The sequence below is a fragment of the Mus caroli genome, chromosome 2 (genome assembly GCF_900094665.2).
Source record: "Mus caroli chromosome 2, CAROLI_EIJ_v1.1, whole genome shotgun sequence".
Taxonomy (NCBI): domain Eukaryota; kingdom Metazoa; phylum Chordata; class Mammalia; order Rodentia; family Muridae; genus Mus; species Mus caroli.
Window position 1 is genome coordinate 98,851,162 of NC_034571.1, and position 18,519 is coordinate 98,869,680.

The window sequence follows — 18,519 nt, forward strand, 5'->3', positions numbered from 1 at the left end:
CCATCCTGGAAGAGTTGATGGTCAAAGGGGGCTGGTTGGTTCCCCTTTGCCTTGTACGTATGGGTATAGATCCTTTGACTTAATAATATGCTAAAGAGCCCAGCTGTTTAATGCCATCATACTTCAGTATTTGAATTTTAGGGGACACACAAACCCCAGCAGCATGGGAGGAGACCCCATTGGCTAGCTGTGGAAACTAGAGGTGCGTACACCTGCCATTATGGCCACCTTTTGGAAGATGTACTTTGGAAGTGCACTGAGGTCACTGGGGCATGAATACTGGGTCCCATGGAGACTTGGAATATGGTGGCACTGACTCTGAGTCAGCAAAACCCCTTCGGCCCACGGGCCCCTCCATTGTGTGGAAAAGCACAGTCAGAGTGGAGTGGGTCTGGGGCTGTCTAAACCCCAGAGCATGTAGAAAAAGCGGCTCAGGGTTTGGGGAGATCCTGGCAACAAGGGGCTCAATGTGGACTCCTACAGAGTCACTCTTTTTTTTTTTGAGGATTTTATACATTCTTTCTTTCTTTATTATTTTTTTAATACTCCAGATTTTATTCACCCCTCCCTGTCCACCCTCCTACTGTTCCACAGCCCATACCTCCTCCCCACCCCAACCCCTCACCCCCACCTGACATCTAAACTCCCTGGGGCCTCCAGTCACTTGAGGGTTAGGTGAATCGTCTCTGAATGAACACAGACCCAGCAGTCCTCTACTGTATGTGTGTTGGGGGCCTCACATCAGCTGGTGTATGCTGCCCGTTTGGTGGTCCAGTGTTTGAGATATCTCGGGGGTCCAGAAAGTCGCCTTTTTAATGAGCTCTGTGGCCTGAGTCACTACATCCCTTTGTAATTCCCTGGTTTGCAATGGGGACACGAGTGCCATGCTGACCACAGTCCCTGCTCATCAAGGTTGAGGAGACAGGATTGCCCTCCCTGGTACCTGATAGTTATCAGCATTTCCCCCAGAACAATTAAAATGCTGTGTGTGCTCAGAGCACGCCTCAAGGCAGAAAAATACACAATCGGTACATTTCTCTTACGTGCGTCTGCAGTGAATCACACCTTATTTTCTATTTTATGTGAGAAAAATTACAACGGTAAATAAGGAACAAGGGATGATGGGATGCATTTGGCCTGGATTGTCCCCTGGAACTCACCAGAATGGAGAATTAGGCTAGTTTCTTCCAAAAAGATCCTCCAGATTAGATAAATACCATGAGCTGAAAGTAATGCTGACATACTCTTTCCAGCAGGAGCCAAAGCCAAGAACATCACACCACTCACTGGATTTTAGTCGGCAATTCTAGCACTATAAACTCATTTTAAGACTGCAGAGAGAGCCAAGTCTCAACTGCATGTTCTCAGAGGAAGCTAGGATGTTATTACGAAGGTGACTAAATAAACCCAGAGCTTTAAAAAGAAATCGCTAGCTGTGCACTACTTCATGAGATGTGGTGCACTACTTCATGAGATGTGGTAGCTGAGCAGCTCGGAGCTCTCGTTACTGGGCACTTCTAAACAGGTGCAACTCCCGCACTTGCTAACAAGGGAGTAACTGCAACAATCTGGGCAGGTAAAGAAACTCCTCAGACACAGCTTTTCTAAGTGCCTTTTGTTACACTCGAATTCATCTGAAAACCTACAGTAAGAGACGAGGTACAAAATGTGTGTTCATGTTCTGCTTGGACAGAATATGGCTCCTAGCAATTAATGCTTTCAGTCGTGTTAAGCATTCAATAATGCCTTGTGACATTACAGTATTGCCCATTACAAATCAATTTTGTAGTGTTTGTTCATAATAAGACTTGAAATGTTACCTAGAAACAAAATATGTTTTCCCTGAAACAGTCAGACCTTATTAGAAATCGAGGGTTTTACAAATCACCATGTTAACAGTTATGTCCCCTGGCAAAGGTTTTCTTTCTTTAAATAGTGTTAAACTCAGCCTCAGACACTCAAGTCTCTGAGTATTAGTCTTAGTATGTGCACTGACTTGAAAGGAAAACCTTAATGCTTCGAATGCATTCAGTGTCCTACTAGATACAATCTAATGTATCAACCAGGACTGCTTTTGCAGGGAAAAATAATGAGTACCGTGCAAAACTCTTATGACTATATAGGGTTACACAATGTTACTTTGTCATTTTGTTAAAGTCAGGGTTTCCAATCCTTTAAAAGGACAAAAGGCCACCAATCACTGGTCATAGTGATACTTGGGGAGACTGAGGTAGGCAGATCACAAATTGAACTCAGGGTCATTCTAGGAAGCATAGTGAGACGTGGTTTTAACGAGAAGGGAGGAGATGAGAAGGCCCAGTTTTGGGGGTAGTGCGGGGGTACTATCCCTGAGCTATGGTCCTGGGTACTTTAAGAGCAGGCTGAGCAAGCTGTAAGGAGCAAGCCTATAGCCAGCATTTCTCCACCATCAGCTCCCACCTCCCAGTTCCTACTGTGAGTTCCTGTCATGACTTCCTCAGTGATTGGCTGTGACCTGAGAGTGTAAAATGAAATAAACCCTTTCCTCTCCAAATTGCTTTTGGTTATGGTGTTTTATTACAGTGACAGAAGCCCTAAGACAGAAGGGAAGGAAGGAAGGGAGGAAGGAAGGAAGGAAGGAAGGAAGGAAGGAAGGAAAGAAAGAAAGAAAGAAAGAAAGAAAGAAAGAAAGAAAGAAAGAAAGAAGAAAGGAAGGAAGAAAAAAGAAGGAAGGAAGAAAAAGAAAGAAAGAAAGAAAGAAAGAAAGAAAGAAAGAAAGAAAGAAAGAAAGAAAGAACAAGAGAGAAAAGGGAGGGGAGAGGTTAGGAAGTGAGACAATAGGAACCTGTTTCCAGCTCACAGGAGTTAAGACACTTCCCTGAAATCATATACCAATGAGGAGCAGAGACAGAGAAAATGCATGAGACTCGGAGACTCAGCTCAGTCCAACTCAATACCAAATCACTGAGGGTTTTGGCACCCAGATTTGAATCTGGGCCCTGATGATGCCTGGTATAGACTCCAGGTCCTCAGAAGTAGATGAGACAGGCCATTGTCCTCAATGTGTATGGGCTTGGAGGGTTGGGTCCAGCTGTGCAAATTCTGATATCAAATGGTAGAGTAAACAGGGTACCCCTACTCTCCAAAGGCACGCTCACTCACCTCTCAACTCTTACGGCCTGTGTTTGTGACCTCATTTGAAACACTCTCAAGACGACCCAAAGGGAAGTGTCCTTGTAAACGATATATCACTGAGAGATGGCCAGAAAGAGAGGAAGCCCTTTTGAAGACCGTGATACAACAGAGCTACAAGCTCCAAAATGTCCAGTCACTGAAGCTGGAATAAATGGAGTCTGTCCAGGCAGGACTCTCAGCAGGCACAGTGTGTGCATGTGTGCATGCATGAGTGAGCACAGAGGCCACCAGACAACCTCTGCTGCCATTCCTTAGGCGCTGTGCACCCCGTGCTTTGAGACAGGTTCTCTGGCTTGTCTGGAACTAAGTAGGTGAGGCTGCCTGCAGGCAGCACCAGGGATCTTCTTTCCTACTCTGAGATGAAGAGCAAATGCCTGGCTGCATTTACAAAAAACAAAACCAAAAACAAACTAAAGAAAGCCATGGGCCTTGGGATGAACTCAGGTGCTGGCACTGTCAACTGAGTCAACCCTCTACTTGCCAGCTGACACTGTCACCTCAGACTCTGGCCTCCAGAACCCAGCAAAAGACCTCTGTGGTGGTTGTCTGGACTATAGGAAACACATATAAATTGTAATACAAACCAAGACATAAAACATAGCAGAACATGATAGGGACCCAGTTGGGGCTCTTTTAAATTGTGGGGTCTGAAAGGGTTTAGTGAGTGAGGGGGAACCACACATGTTCCCTGAGGATGTGGGAAATGAGGGGTCCAGGCACCCTGAATCTGAGAGGGCAGCAGGTGCAAAGGGCAGGACTGGGAAAAACCCTGGTGGAGGTGGTATCTTCAGAGCTCAACAGCCTCATCGTCATGAGGTCAGCTGTGCCTACTTGGGAGTTAGTGAGGATTCCTGGAAGGAGGGTGTGAGGAGGATGCTGGGCCCTCACCTGAGTCTCCAGCTGCCTTCCCCAGTCATTTGTAAGCAATTTTGCCCTAACTGGAAGTGTGACTTAGTTAGGCCTCAACAAAACACCATGACCAAAGAGCAAGTTGGGCAGAAAGGGTTTATTTGGCTTACATTTCCGTACTGCTGTTCATTACTGAAGGAAGTCAGGACAAGATCTCAAACACAGCAGGATTCTAGATGCAGGGGCTGAAGCAGAAACCACGGTGGATGCTGTTTACTAGCTTGCTCCCAGTGCCTTGCTCAGCCTGGGTACTTATAGAACCCAGGACCACCAACCCAGGGGTGGCACACCCACAGTGGGCTGGACTTTCCCCCATTGTTCACTAATTGAGAAAATGCCTTCCAGCTGGATCTCATGGAGGCATTTCCTGAACTAAGACTCCTTCCTCTCTGATAACTCCAGCTTGTGGCAAGATGACATACAAAACCAGGCAGTACAGTGTGGCCTTGGGGCTTGGTCTCTGGATTCGAGGAAGCCGCACAGTCAGTCCAGGCTGGGTAAAGACTTTGCCGAATGGTGGCTTTGGTATCCACCATGTTCTTGTCCATCACCCATGCTCTGTACACAAGCCCAGGAAGCTCTGTACTTCCCCAGCGTGGTCTCCGTGTCACTGTACTTTGGTTTCTCATTAGGACATTGTTTCTATCTCACCCAAGGAGTTCATCTTAGCAACAAAGTCAGTGAGGGTGGAGGACGAGGTAAAGGGGTGGGAAGAGGTGGAGACAAAAGAAGAGTGAGTAAAGAGGTAGGCAGTTCTCAGAAGGGAAGCAGAGCCACATCCTGTCAGGCAGGCTCCACAGGCAATGCTAAGACCCGGATTTTCCAGTTAAATGTCTCAGGACTACTGTGAAAACACGACTTTGAATTCTCTAACTGCAGAGAAGGGCGTGAAGTCCAGATGGATGAAATCAGCAACTACAGATGTATTCTGAACTTGTCAGTAATTACTGAGTCCATTCTGATCTGGACCACGGACTCTTTTGATTGTTTAATTCCAGAAGAAGAAAGAAACCACACTTGCTGTGGAGTTAAACACCACAAGACACATGGATAGGTCCTCAAAGGCATCCTTTATTCACTTTCCTCCCGTCTACAGGGTGGAATTTCACCTGTGTTACTCCAGCTAGTTTGGTCAATGGCTGAGATGTTCACCTTGCCCTGTTTCCTTGGCATAAGCTGTGCTAGAAGCAGGCTCAGAGGTTCAGGACTCAACAAATAATCCACTACATCTGGATCCCTAGCCTCACAGCCAGGGAGGGACTGCATTTCCATTCACTATTTAAAAAAACAGACCCACCTCATTAACATGTAAAAAGAAATTCTCAAGTATATTAAGGTGTTGACCATGGTATACAGTTTTTCAAATACCTGGCATCCATCTTTTTCCTATCCCTAAAATTCCTTTTTTGTTCACATTATCTTTTTTTGATTGCTTCTTAGTATTAAAAACAAAACAAAAACCCCAGGATGTGGGGTTTATTGTACACATTAGCAGGTCTATACAGAAAAACGCACAAAAGTTTATATACCACTTACAAGACAGCTCCAAGTATAGAAGATTTGAAATACCATGCCTGCTCCAAGGTTAGGTGACCTAGGACAATACAAATTGATTCCTTCAGCCTTTACCTTCACCACCGTTTAACAGTGGCAACTAAAACCCCCAAAATTTAATAGTTGGAATACACAGCGGTTACTCTGTACAGTGTCCCACCCACCCACCTTGAGTTACAGAGCCCTTTCATGGTTTCTTCCCCATTAATGAGTTAAGTGGGGGAGAGGAGTCTAGAAAAATCATGCTGTAGCAATGTATCCCCTCAGAGGACTGCAATTTGCCAAGAGTTTAATGTACTTCAGGGGAAATCCTACTGGAATAAATAATGATGGTTATTTCCCAGTAAATATGGAGTGAAAAATAATTTTTAACCCCAATCTGAGGTATAATCCCACTGTTTAGGGACACAACTGCTATACCCTTGACAACTATAGCAATCACCCACTACACCTGCAGGCAGCCTTCGACAGTTGGCCACACCAGAACCAGTGTCTTTCAAAGTTCATCATGATTTTTGGTCAGATCTTCCCCGTAGTTGGTAGCTTGGCTTCCCACAAACATGTTCCAGTTGTCCAGAATCTCCTCCTTGGTCAGCATCTCATCCTGAGGGAAAACAGAAGAGCCATCAGGGTGGCTGGGAGCTCCCGCTGGTCAGCGTCCTGTCCACTTTGTTTCATCAATCTGAGGGGTTTCAAACACTACATCTAAACATCCAGCAGTGTTCCTTTCTCATCTCCTGTGACTACAGTGCAAAGCTCCACCCTGGAATGAAATCCGGCTGCCTGTGGAAGCTGTGCTGGAGCACCACAGGAAGGACCTGGGAACTCAGGAGACAGACTCTACAAGCAACGTGGGTGTTCTCAAAACAGCCCAGAAAGACCCCCACTTCCCTCTCACGGCCTCACTGTGTCACATGTAGGTCTGCAGAGCTCAGAGTTTAGGGCCATTAAAGCCAGGTGAGGCAGGAATTTTTTCTTAATCTTATTTATTTCCTCATTTGAATTGTAACAAATTATTATTACTACAGTACTAGGGACTGACGCATGATAGCCAAGTTCTTTACGACTGAGTCACAAACACTCCCAGCCCGTTTGCTTGGATTCCTATCAGGGGATATGGAAATGCTAGAAGTCATTTGAGTCCCCCAAACACACAAACAAAACCAGAACCCCAGGAAGTTTCTTGAGGTGTTTAACCTCCAAAGGGATGGACTCCCTATGTCAGAAATGTTTTATAACTATTTGATGACTTGACGAAGGGGGAAACAAGCTTATTTCAGGGCATACTGGGTAAATTTCTTACACCTATGACCCAACTATACCAAAGATGCTTAAATCCTAGAGGGTGTGCTCAGGAATCTTAGTCCATGGCCCATGATGGACTATGCAGGAAAGATGGAGCCTTGCTCCCTGCAGCTGTCAGGGTACCAGGGTACTGTACAGGAAGTAAACAGGTGACGGCCAAAAGGAACCAATGGTGTCGCTGACAAGGCCGACAAACCCTATCTTGAACAATCTATTTCCTGTTGAATCAATGGCTCTGAACATGGAAGCTACCTTGTTTTTGTCTGACTCGTACACCAGATGCCGGGCCTCGGCCTGCGCATGGTCGTAGTCCTGAGGGAGGATCCAGTGGCGAATCTCATCCTTGTCCAGCTTCCCATCCTTGTTCAGATCTCGGAAGTCGCTGAACTGCTCCCGTTCGGACAAAACCCAGTCTGGCTCAGGGCCATTGTCCTCGTGGGAAAACATGTCCGCTAGAAAGCAAAGCTGTTCTCAGTCACAGAAGACAACCAGGAAGGGAAAAACCACTAAAGCTTGATCCGTGCATTTTCTGCAAGGGTGACAGCCCATGGAGAGAACTAAGTGGCATTGGTGCAGAGCTGAGGGACAGCCAATGACAGGAGGACTTGGTTAGAGACTCGGGTTCTTTAGTTCAGTGTGTAAGCCCAAAGCTTGTGAAATGGAGATAATAATCAGGAAGTCATATTTCTCAAGACCAGAGGGCTACTTAAGGGAGGGACTCTATTCCACCTGGCACCATAAAGGTGAAAACAAGGTTAACACTTTCCACAGCCCCAGCTCCTTGGGAAGGTGTCCGATATACACTTTCTTTTCATGTCAATTCCTTTACAGTCTGAAGAAGTCGCAGTTGTTCTCCCATTTTACAAAGAAGAACGGGATGAGGATATACCCCACAGCTCCTCTGAACTGGAGGCTGTACAGGACCACAGCAGGCTTGCTGCCAATGCCATCTTTCCCTCTGTGGTCATCACTATGGCTTGCCTCATCTCCCAAGGGCTTTCTCGGACAATTTTATTTCACTTTCAATTACCATAAGATAGATCATTCTCTCAATTTTATAAAATGCCAGGGACAAAGAGAAGGGAACACTCATACACTGCTTTCAGTTTGCTCTGGTTTGAGACAGGGTCTCACTATGTTGCTGGGGTAGCCTGGAACTCACTAATCGACCAGGCTACCTCGAACTGTCAGAGATTTGCTTGCCAAGAACTGGGATTAAAGGTGTGTACCACCATGTCCAATCCTCATTCACTCTTTAATTTTTGTCCTTTTGTTTTGTTACTGCCTGCTCACACCCCACAGGTTTCTCTAAAGGAAACAGTTTCAAAACCCTAAGTAGAAAAAAACTTCAACATAGAAGAAAAAAAAACAATAAACAAAACCAATCTAACAAACAAACAAACAAAAAACCCCAAAGCTCGTGGTGATACAAGTTTCAATTTGGGGGAAAAAACTACAATGTTTCAAAGTAGAAAAAAAAGGTTCTTTGTCTCAAGTTCAATGTAAAGGGAAAGTCAGTCATGAGATTGAAGAGACACTTGAAAGCAGGGGAAAAGACAAGAAAAACCACAAGGTAGCCCACATGGGGACCCACCCCTTTAATCCTAGCACTAGAGTCAAAGGCAGGCAGATCTCTCCGAGTTTGAGGCCAATCTAGTCTCCAAAGATAGTTCTAGGACAGCTAGGGCTGTTAAACAGAAAAATCCTGTGTTTAAAAACCTAAAACCAATCCAACTCAACCCAACCAAACAAGCAAACAACAAACTCATGGCTGATACATGCACATTGTGTGTGTAGGTATGTGAGTACATGTTCCCATGTGTACTCATGTGTGGGTGTGTCAAACAAAGGTTTCTCCATCCATTACTGACTTCACCTTGTAAAAAGACATGGCCTTTTTTTAATGCACCCGCAGTTCACTGACTGGACATCAAGCCCGAGTCCTGCTGTTTCTGCCTCGAGAGTGCTGGGATTACAGGTGTGTGCCACAACTCCAGACTTTTTATGTGGGCACTGGAGATCTGAACTCAGGTCCTCATTTGTGTACAGCAAACACTCTACCAACTGAGCAAATGCCCACCCCTGCATACTGTCTTCTGAGAAGTGACTATCACATGAGCTAATCTGAGCTTCCTTCAACCCTGCACGAATGGGTGCCGTTCATCCTGTTACAGATTAGAAACCGGGGTATGGAATTACAGGGCTCTCGGAGGGTCACACAATCAGCAGATGGGAAAGCTGGGGCTCTGAATCCTAGAGCCTCTCCAGTGTGCCACACTAGCAATTCCCTTAGCTTGCCTAAAGTGGGAACACCCCAGATATCAGGTCATAGCCAGATAGTTCTTTGCCTCAGTCATTAAGGTGACTCTAGCTTTGTACAATATGGATGCTAACAGTGGCCTCCTCAGTGTGAGCCTTCCTCTTGAGAGGCTCATGAAGGAGGGGCATGTTCAGATCCTCAAACCTGTCACCATGGCAGCAGTGACTGAATTGGAAAGTCTCCATGATACAAACAAACCATGGGCATGTGGGATTAGCAGTGTGCACCTCCTCATGAACTCTGCATTGAGATGGTGCCCGGCAGGGCTACAATTCGAAGTGGCTTTGACTAAAGGGAGCATTTCATTTTGTGGACTGTGCAGAAAGGGAGAAGGGTATTATGTGTGGTAATCGATTTTCCAGTAGCTAATAGTGAGAAAGACTTTATGCATGAACTTTTCAGGCAAGGGACCTGATTTCTGGAAGCCAGTATTCTTCTAGCAGCCTTCAGATGAAGATGTAGAACTCTCAGCTCTTCCTACACCATGTCTGCCTGGATGCTGCCATGCTCCTGCCTTGATGATAACGGAGCCAAATGTAGTCCTTATAAGAGTTGCCTTGGTCAAGGTGTCTGTTCACAGCAGTAAAACCCTAACTGAGACATCATCCCCATCCACTTTAGCCTTACTGTGTATCTGCAGGCTCTCCAATCCACTTAAAGGCAGTGTAACAGACTGGGGAGGGCTGGCTGGCCTCCTGTGGTTGTTTTCTCCCTCCCCTCCCTCCCACCACCCCCCTGGAAATTTAATTACTCACTTGGCACCAGTTGGACCTATGCAACAAATAGGGCTGGAGGGTCCTCTCTGTTGGGAGCTCCCAGCAGTGAGGCCATCAGATCACGGGTGGGAGTGGGTGGAGAAGAATGCTGCCCAGTGTGCACAGCTCAGCCACTGCAGCCCACACTCACCGATGTACTCATCCTGGTCCACAAAACCATCCCCGTTCTTGTCGATGTCCTCCAGGGTTTCCTAGGAAGCAATGGGGAAACAACCCAAGATGGCCATATGCTTTGAGACTCCACTGCCTGTCTTCTTTCTCTGGCTTTTACAGCGCTTGGTAAACTTGTTCTAGTAGCTCCCAGACAGTCCATTTACATTAAAAAACAGATGATGGTTGGTATCCCCATATCCTCTCCTCCACAATTTCAAGAGCAGAACCCTCTCCTCAAAGGAAAGAGATCTGCAAACTCGGCCTGCTCTGATGCCCACAAGGAACCCTGCCACACCAACCGACACCCACCACCAGGCGTCACCTTAGCATCTGAGAGAGTCCAGTATGAGAAGCCCCCGATTAGAGGGACTGCAAAAACAGATTCCATAGTGAAGAGCTAGGACCCTCAGCTGGTGCAGAGACATATAAAACTATAGAGACTTAAACATTAAAGGTGTAACTGACTTGTGAAAGTATATTCTAACTAATTTGATTTTTATTTGTCATGCTATGTATTGTCCTGTCCACCCCTACCCCTACATCAATAACTAAGTGAATTTATTGTCCATTGCCCCAACAACTCAAGGACTTCCTGAATCAAGAAGCTAGTCTGAGTCCAGAGCACTAAATCTTGCTTGAAGTCAAACAATTCCCCTGTGGCAGCTCCTCCCCCACACTTCATGAGTTATCACTAAATGGATGTTGAGTGAATAAGAGAAATAATTCTTGGACCCCTGCCCAGTCCTTGGGGTCTTGGACGTCATGAAGCAAAGTATGAGGCAGGAGTGGCCACTGTCACTGATCAGGGATCTAAAGATATTCTAAGCTATTTATGAAAAAAAAAATCTTTCATTAACAGCTCCCCAGCAGTTGGAACTGACTCTGTCCCAGGGAATAGGTGACGGCATTTATTTAAATGTCATGAGAAATGAAGACACATGGACTCCAATGGGACACTATGGAAAGCATTGACTCCTTATAAGCCTGGTATCTGGGCCGTCTGTTCTCTACAGACTACAGCTGAAGAAGCAGCCTTTCCAGCTGCAATTCTCTAAGTGTCCACAAGGTTTTCTATGCCTTCTAAGCTGAAAACAGGAAGGAAGGAAGGAAGGAAGGAGAGAGAGAGAGAGAGAGAGAGAGAGAGAGAGAGAGAGAGAGAGAGAGAAGGAAAGGGAAAGGGAAAGGGAGAGGGAAGAGACTGCAGCAGCAACAACTACAACAATGGGGCAGAGCCCAGCTCACTAACCCATGAGTCCATATCTAGATGGCACCTCTCAGCCTCTGCATAACTAAGATGAGCCAGACCATATCCTTTTTTCTGAGCTGAATAGTAAAGACAGGCTATCACATCTCTTAATTCTGTCTCTGTCCTTTATCTGCCACCTAATACTCTAAGATGGCAGAGCAGAGGGTAGAGGTCACCTCCCAGTGTTTAGAGGGGAGCTTCCCAGGGGATCTCCGTAGGACTATGTTTAATAGACAATGTCCACGAAAGGAACAAGCTTGATTCATGTTAATTGGCTTCCACCAGGGTGTTTGTTACAACAGCTAGCTTGTCCTGACTACTTCCTGGACAAACAAGAGATCTGACATATTCAACTTCAGTCCTTCCCCAATTCCCAGCAGGCTGAAAGTGTCTCTTTTTGGAAAAAAGGACAAGGTGTGGGAACAGTTTCCACCCTGGTCTTTTCGCAGTCTGTCTAGACTTTCACTGTTCTCACCAGAACTACAATTTCCTTCATATGTTCAAACTCCTCTGGGTGCAGAAAGGCAGTGAACTCCTCTCGCGTAGCTGTCAGGTCGCCGTCAAGGTCTGAAGCCTTAAACCTCCTCTCATCTCGTGGCAGCATCTTTTTAAAGGTGTGATGATCAGAGCTATCATGGAATTCAGCGGGGTTTCCTGCAGGACACACACAGACTTTGTTAGGGGGGTGGGGGCGGGGGCTCTGTTCGGGATCACATACTCTTTTACACACACACACACACACACACACAAGCAATCTTGACTCACCCACTGACTTCTTTAAAACATTGCTATTCAAAATGACGCCACATCCTCTCTCTCTCCAAGTCACCCCAGAATTGACCTTAGTGCCCAGCAAGGCTTTACAGCAAGCGCTGAAGAGCACACAAGTTCAGACCTCTATTTACAGACTTCTACATCCATCTATCCCGTTTTGATCTAGGATATACGAGGATTCCCTGCGATCTAGGATATCTAAATGATTCAGCTAGCTTTCAAGAGAGCAGAGTCTGGCTTTAATTACCCTCCTTTCTCCCCAAGCCTGTCTCCCTGCTGTCCACCAGGCACTTGAAGGGTCTGCAGCACACCACTCCCTCCGTTCTCTAACGAATAACCCAAGCCCCACCCACCATGCATGTATTTCTGTGCCTCGGCCCCCCTCCCCACATTCTTTCAGTCTCTCCAAATGGAAATCCATGCTTCAAGGCCCAGTTTCCACTCTCTTCCCCAGTGAAGCCCTTCATTGAATTTTGTTTCCTGATGATGTTTTGGGACTATTTCATCCTTACCCCCCAACTTCAGCAGCAATTAGAAACTGTCAGAATCATTTTTTTCTTTCTCTTCTCTGGGTGTACTTCTGAGAGCTAAGTTCAAGCAGGGCCCTGACCTAAAGATGCCTTCCCCTATGTCAGTCAGGGAAAGCAACGTGGTACATTCTTCGTAGGTGGAGGAGGATGTTACACAACGGGTTTTACTCGGAAGGTTGTGACAGCTGGGTAAAGGAGGTGGCCATGATGAGTCTCCTGTGACCTTGTTTCCCACAGTGCAATCTCCACTGTGGCCTCTTACCCAGGTAGTAGCCATAGGTGGCCTGCTTGTATTCTTCCCAGGAGATCTTTTCGTCTTTGTCCCTATCATAATCCTTCCAGACTTTAGCGACATTATCATAGATGTATCTTTTCTGTACCCGTTTGATCCAAACTTTCAGCTCCTCAGTAGTAACAAGGCCATCACCATCACTGTCAATTCGATCCACAATTTTCCTGTAGTTAAAATAATAATAAAATGAAACAATAAGTCCCTCAAGGCCACAATCAAGACTTGTCTTGTCTTGGCCCAGCAACACGTCCAGCAATTTGCAGTCTTAAACGTTATAAAATTCTAAGACAGATTCAGCCAATCTTCCTTCTAAAGATGATATGCCTTCTCCTCTGAGAAACCATGGCCAGTGGCAGAGATCACTAATGTACCATGTACATTCTGAAACCCAGATAGGAACTCAGAATTCTTCTCAGCTCAGGACTCTGGAGATCGCCATGACCACCGGATGAGAACTGGCAGGAAGATCTATTAGGTATAACTGTGTTGAGCACATACTCTTTAGCTTTGGGTACAGTGCAACAACAGGAAATTCTATGTTAATCAGAAGATAAGGGAGCTGTTTGTTTTTAAATCCTACTATCTTATACTCAAGGATTTGAAACTTAAGAAGCAGGAGACCAATCCTGTTGGACAAAGCAACCTCCACCAGAAAGCTGGCCCTCTGGCAGCTGAAGAAACTCAGCAGCTCAGCTAATAAGGTACAGACCACTGTGCCCTCTTGGGTTTCCAACTCCACCTTGACCTAGGTTCCAGGGATTTCAAGCTAGACTCTATGGAGGTATCCTACATACTAGTTCCGGGTAAAATTCAGGCTGGAAACTTAACATCTGTCCATCTCTACGTCAAACAGCTTCAAGCTAGGAGTGCCATTTCTGTGCGGGACTTCTACACACCCACAAGCTATTGCTAACACAATGTTTAAGAGAAGTTCCACACACCTGGGATGAGGTCATACAGGCCAATGAGGGCTCAGTGTCTTTTTTTGGGGCTAGAATTCAATCAACCCCAGGGATAAATTTTGTCAGTAGTAGTTCTGATTAACAGTTAACACTGATTACATTAAAGATGGGAACTGAATTCCTTAGTTCTTTATAAACAGTTTGACCTGTACCTCTTAACTTTTAGTGGGAAAGGTAAAGAATGTGAGGAGGGCAAACCAGGCAACATCTCTTACCTGAACCCAAGGAGCCCCACTCCTTTCTCTGGAAGTTGTGGACAGGATGAACAACTTTAAAGTGCCCCTTCATGTACAGTTTAACAGGTCTGGGACTGAAAGACTACATCTCATGCATCTTCAGGCTTCTCTAAGGGCAACTCAGCTGGACACAGCAGAATTCATTCAATACCGTGAAGGCAGGTGCTGCTCCAATCCGGAGGACATACTGTAGCCAACACTGCCACTGGTTACCCAACACCACTGAGAAACAGATACTCAGGCCAAGGGAGGCTCAATGGCATGAAATCACTGGAACCCTCTTTTGTAAAAAGAACAGCATTTAATTTACAGCTATCAACATCCAGGGCCTAGCTCCGCCCAACACAAGGCAAGAGCATTAAAACTGTTTACAGGAATTATAGGAGTGGTCTTGACCTCTCATGCAAAGTCACAAGAGTAAAATCTGGAGAAAGGAAATGGAATGTTGATAGACTCTGAACGCATGATTCAGGACACCGAGATCTTCCCATGGCTCCCATTATCTGTGTGACCTCGTGCAATTGAGTCTCTGAGCCCAAGTTCCCCCACTATGAGCAGAACCGCCCAAGTGACAAGACCTGTGAGAACTGAAGAGGAGGAAGGTGCCTTTCCTCACTCGGGACAACTATGTAGGTGAAGGGTAGAAGTAAAATTCCAACTCTCAGCAAGTAAAAGAAAAGAGTAAGGTCTCCAGGAAGGGCGAAGGGCAAATGGGGTTCCCCTGCCTGCCAGCTGCTATCAAGGAGACAAGAAAAACCAGACACTCGGTGGACAGGTGAACCACTTCCAACTTTAGACATTGGAAAGTAATTTACATTTTTCTAAGATTATACGAGGCCACTGAGACCGTAACCCTTCAGTGTTTCCAGAAATCTTGAGGAGGACATGTGCTTTCAATAGATGGTCAAATGATAAGACACAGGGTTGCCGGGACCTAGCCATGTTAATCCCTCAGCAGCCCAGACTTGAAGGGGGGCTGTTGAGAAAGAAGACTTGGAGAGGCAACTTCGCTCTTAGCTCCAGGCTTGATCAGTCATTTCCAAAAGTCCCAGCCCAATTCTGACCCAGGTGACCTTAGTCGGGGCTCAGGGGCTCAGGCCAGGGTCCTAGACGTTATCTTTGGTTCCTTGCTCAACAATGGGTCAGGGACAAGTAAGGGCTACCATAGTCTGCATCTTTCCTGTCCTAATACCCAGATGCACCACCCCCCACCGTCCCACTGCCCAGGACTACGGATCTGCCACAGTTACACTCTGGCTCCACTGCCAGGCTGGCATTTCCAACAAGATTTGGGATCAGGACACCCTGTCCACCACAAGCAAACACTGATAACATCTTTACCTCCTCGAGGAGGCCGTCTCTCTGATCTTTACTTTCCCTCCTCTTCTACCTCCCATTTCCTCTTCTCTGCCTCTGGAGGAGACCAGCACCCCTCCCGCCCCACCAAAGAGTTAAAACCATGATAAGCAAGCAGACCCCTCACTTCAGGACCACTTTTCTATTACCATATACCCAGCAGCCTTTGAACTATCTCATAAGCTCTGATGAAGGACCATCTACAAAACCGGGCACCTCCCTCCAACCTGAAGCCCCAGGGGCTCCTGCTAAACACGTGGATGATGTCACCATCCGAGCAACCCTGAAAGTGTTTGCCTGCCCTCCTCCACATTGGATGGCCAGCACCTTGAGACCTAGACCATGAGGGTTCATCTTTGTACCTGCCAGATGTCACACAGGATAGCCACTGCAATGCTTGCTACATGAATAAATGAACAAAACCAAGGTCTTCATACAAGGATTAGACACAGAGAACTCCACTACCCCTTCTCTTGGGCACTTCAGCTAATTACCCTGACATAGGGATTAAATGAAGCCAGAGGACCTAAATGTAAGTGTTTCCAGTTCATAACTCCCTTCTCCTCCTCTTTTCTAAGACAATGCAGAATGGCTGCAATCAGGGCCCCCAGAATAAATCAGTCTCCAGGCCTCAGAGCAGTACAATGGCGTGAATTTATCAATGGTCCCAATTGTTAAAAGTCCCAAAAAAGAAGAGAAAGTACTTCCCTACCAAATAAAGGATACTGTTTGGAGGTGACTTTGAAGTCCAAAGGTCTTTTTTATCACAACTGGCAGATGTTCACCTACACAATAGGTATCATTTATCCTGTCCTACTGAATGCTCTGGCCCCTTTGTCGAACAGAGATGGCTGTGTTCTTTTCAACTGTAGCAGAACTCGAAGATCCTCCTCCCCCAGGAGCAGGTTCTGGAAGCTCTGGTGGCCCACAGGCAGGATGGCTGTGTTCCTCCACAGCCCTGCCTTCACCTGGTCCTCACTAGCTCCTAGTCCCTCTGCACAATAGCCAAGTGTCTCCTGGACACCAGGGTAGGGGTACTGAGATGTTTCCCAGGTTTGTTTCTTGATTCCAGCCTAAACTCACAAAGCCCCACCATAGCCACTTTGCAGGTCCCCCCCACCCCCAACAATCAGTTGCCAAAAAGCTGAGTGCTTCACCCATAATGCTGGGAGCAGAGCTCAAAGAATAAGTTTCCAGCTCTGTACCTCTTGCCCCAATGAGCCGCTTTAAAAACCTGATTTCTATGTCTCTACGTGAGATTTCTGGGATGACTGGTCAGAGGACAAGAACATCCAGCCTGATTTAGAGACAGGCCAAGAACAAGCCTTTCCATCTCTTACACATTTGTTTGATCTTGAGATGTTTTTAAGCAAGTCTCAAGTGCCTCTCTCTGGACTATGGGAAAGAACTAGGTACAAAAAGGCCACAGCCAACAAACTCTGGCTCACTCCAATCACTTCTGATGAAACCTAGATGAGGGGGCGGGCCCTCTCGCTCCCTGCTCCGGAGGCCTCTGCCACGTTCTCGCCTCCCCGTGGGAAGTTATCCCGGCCGGGTGTGGTGGCGACCTCCACACGGGGGTCTGAGCGCCCGCTGGCAACTTTGTGCCTCTGAGCCTCAGCTCTGGCCTCCGCCCTGTGACCAACTGGCGCGATTTCGCTTTCGCTTTGCGCTCGTGGTCCCGCGTGGCTCCCTCTGAGGTGGCTATGGGCCCCTGCGTGGTCCCCGGGCGGCCCGGGCCGCAGCCTCACCCCAGCCTCTCCTTGCTCTCCTCCGGGCTTAGCTGATCGAAGGTCTTGGAGTCCTCCTTGCCCAGGAAGGCCTCATGATCGTACTGGAAGCTCTGGTTGTCCTCGGGCGGCCGCTCGCCCAGCTCTGAGTCCGGCCGAACCACGCGCTCCTTGCGCACCGTGGGCTTGGCCCGCAGCGCCAGCACCAGCGTCAGCAGCAGCCCCAGGGCGAGTCCCAAGCGGCCACTGTGCGCCATGGTCGCGAGCAAAGGGAGGCTGCGGGGCAGTGGGGGTTCACAGCGCCGCAGCCGCTGTCCCCTCCCCAGCGAGGGGCGCGCCGGGCTGGCTCGAGGAGACTCGGGCCGCCCCACTCACGCGCCCATTGGCCACGGCGCCGCCGGGGGAGGCTGGGGCCGCGGAGCCACGTCGCCAGCCAGGGTGGTGGGCGCCGGGCTCCGGTTTCGCTTCGGCCCCTCCCCGCGATCTCGTTGCGAGGGGCGGGTCCAGATGATGGGGGTTGCGGACTGGAGGGTTCTCTGCAAGACCGGAAAGAAGTACTTTGAGAAAATGCAACAGATGTTTTTGGGTGATAGCTCGTCTTCGCTTTTAGAAAAGCAGCGCTTCCACTCAGCTTCCAGCTGACAGCCCGAACTTCAGCCCAAGGCTGGCCCAGAGATGAACATTTAAGCCCGGTTAACAATTTGCAGTGTGGTTAGGAGAGCACTTGAATCTGGAAGGAGGCCAGGATGGGCGTGGTCCCCTAGGTTAGGGAGGAGGCAATCTTAACATCCAAGGGATAACACCAGAGGACTGTGGGAGGAGACGGGATGAATAAGGAGAAGTTCTTTCAAGCTCCTATGGGAGAGAGGCAGAAAGGCTTCCTAAAGGAAGCAGAGATATCAAATTATAAAGCTTTTGTTTCTGAATGTTGGCAAGCCATTTTACAAACCTACTATCTGTCTCAAATCCTATCAGCGTATTAAATCCGAAATAATGATACCAGTTAGTGATGGTCTGTATTATATAACTTTCTGCAGTGAAGGAAATGTTCTCTATATGGACTGTCCTAAATGTACTGGCCTCTGAATACTTGACAGTATTGACAATGGAGCCGGTCCTAAGCCAATAGTTGAGCTTAAATGTAAATAGCCACGCGTGGCTAGTGTCTAACAAACTGAGGATGCCCGTCTGAACCTTTTACT

The 18,519-nt window shown here is 47.3% G+C and overlaps 1 protein-coding gene across 1 annotated transcript; it reads right to left on the bottom strand.

The window, feature by feature from the left end:
• Positions 1–4,162: 4,162 nt before the first annotated feature.
• On the bottom strand, positions 4,163–17,682 carry Rcn1 (reticulocalbin 1). The gene is made up of 6 exons (XM_021186048.2): positions 17,339–17,682; positions 13,004–13,197; positions 11,913–12,091; positions 10,169–10,229; positions 7,195–7,394; positions 4,163–6,241 (listed from the first exon to the last, which is right to left on the bottom strand). The coding sequence occupies exons 1-6, from the start codon at positions 17,572–17,574 to the stop codon at positions 6,134–6,136; spliced, it is 978 nt and encodes a 325-aa protein (XP_021041707.1). The 5' UTR covers positions 17,575–17,682; the 3' UTR covers positions 4,163–6,133.
• Positions 17,683–18,519: the final 837 nt, after the last annotated feature.

What these genes read in the sequence shown, in the direction of transcription:
- Rcn1 (XM_021186048.2), bottom strand. Translation starts at nt 17,574, where the DNA reads ATGGCGCACAGTGGCCGCTTGGGACTCGCCCTGGGGCTGCTGCTGACG. An exon ending in GAGAGCAAGGAGAGGCTGGG is followed by an intron (nt 13,198 to 17,338) that starts GTGAGGCTGCGG and finishes TTTTAACTACAG; the next exon opens with GAAAATTGTGGATCGAATTG. An exon ending in CACCTATGGCTACTACCTGG is followed by an intron (nt 12,092 to 13,003) that starts GTAAGAGGCCAC and finishes TGTGTCCTGCAG; the next exon opens with GAAACCCCGCTGAATTCCAT.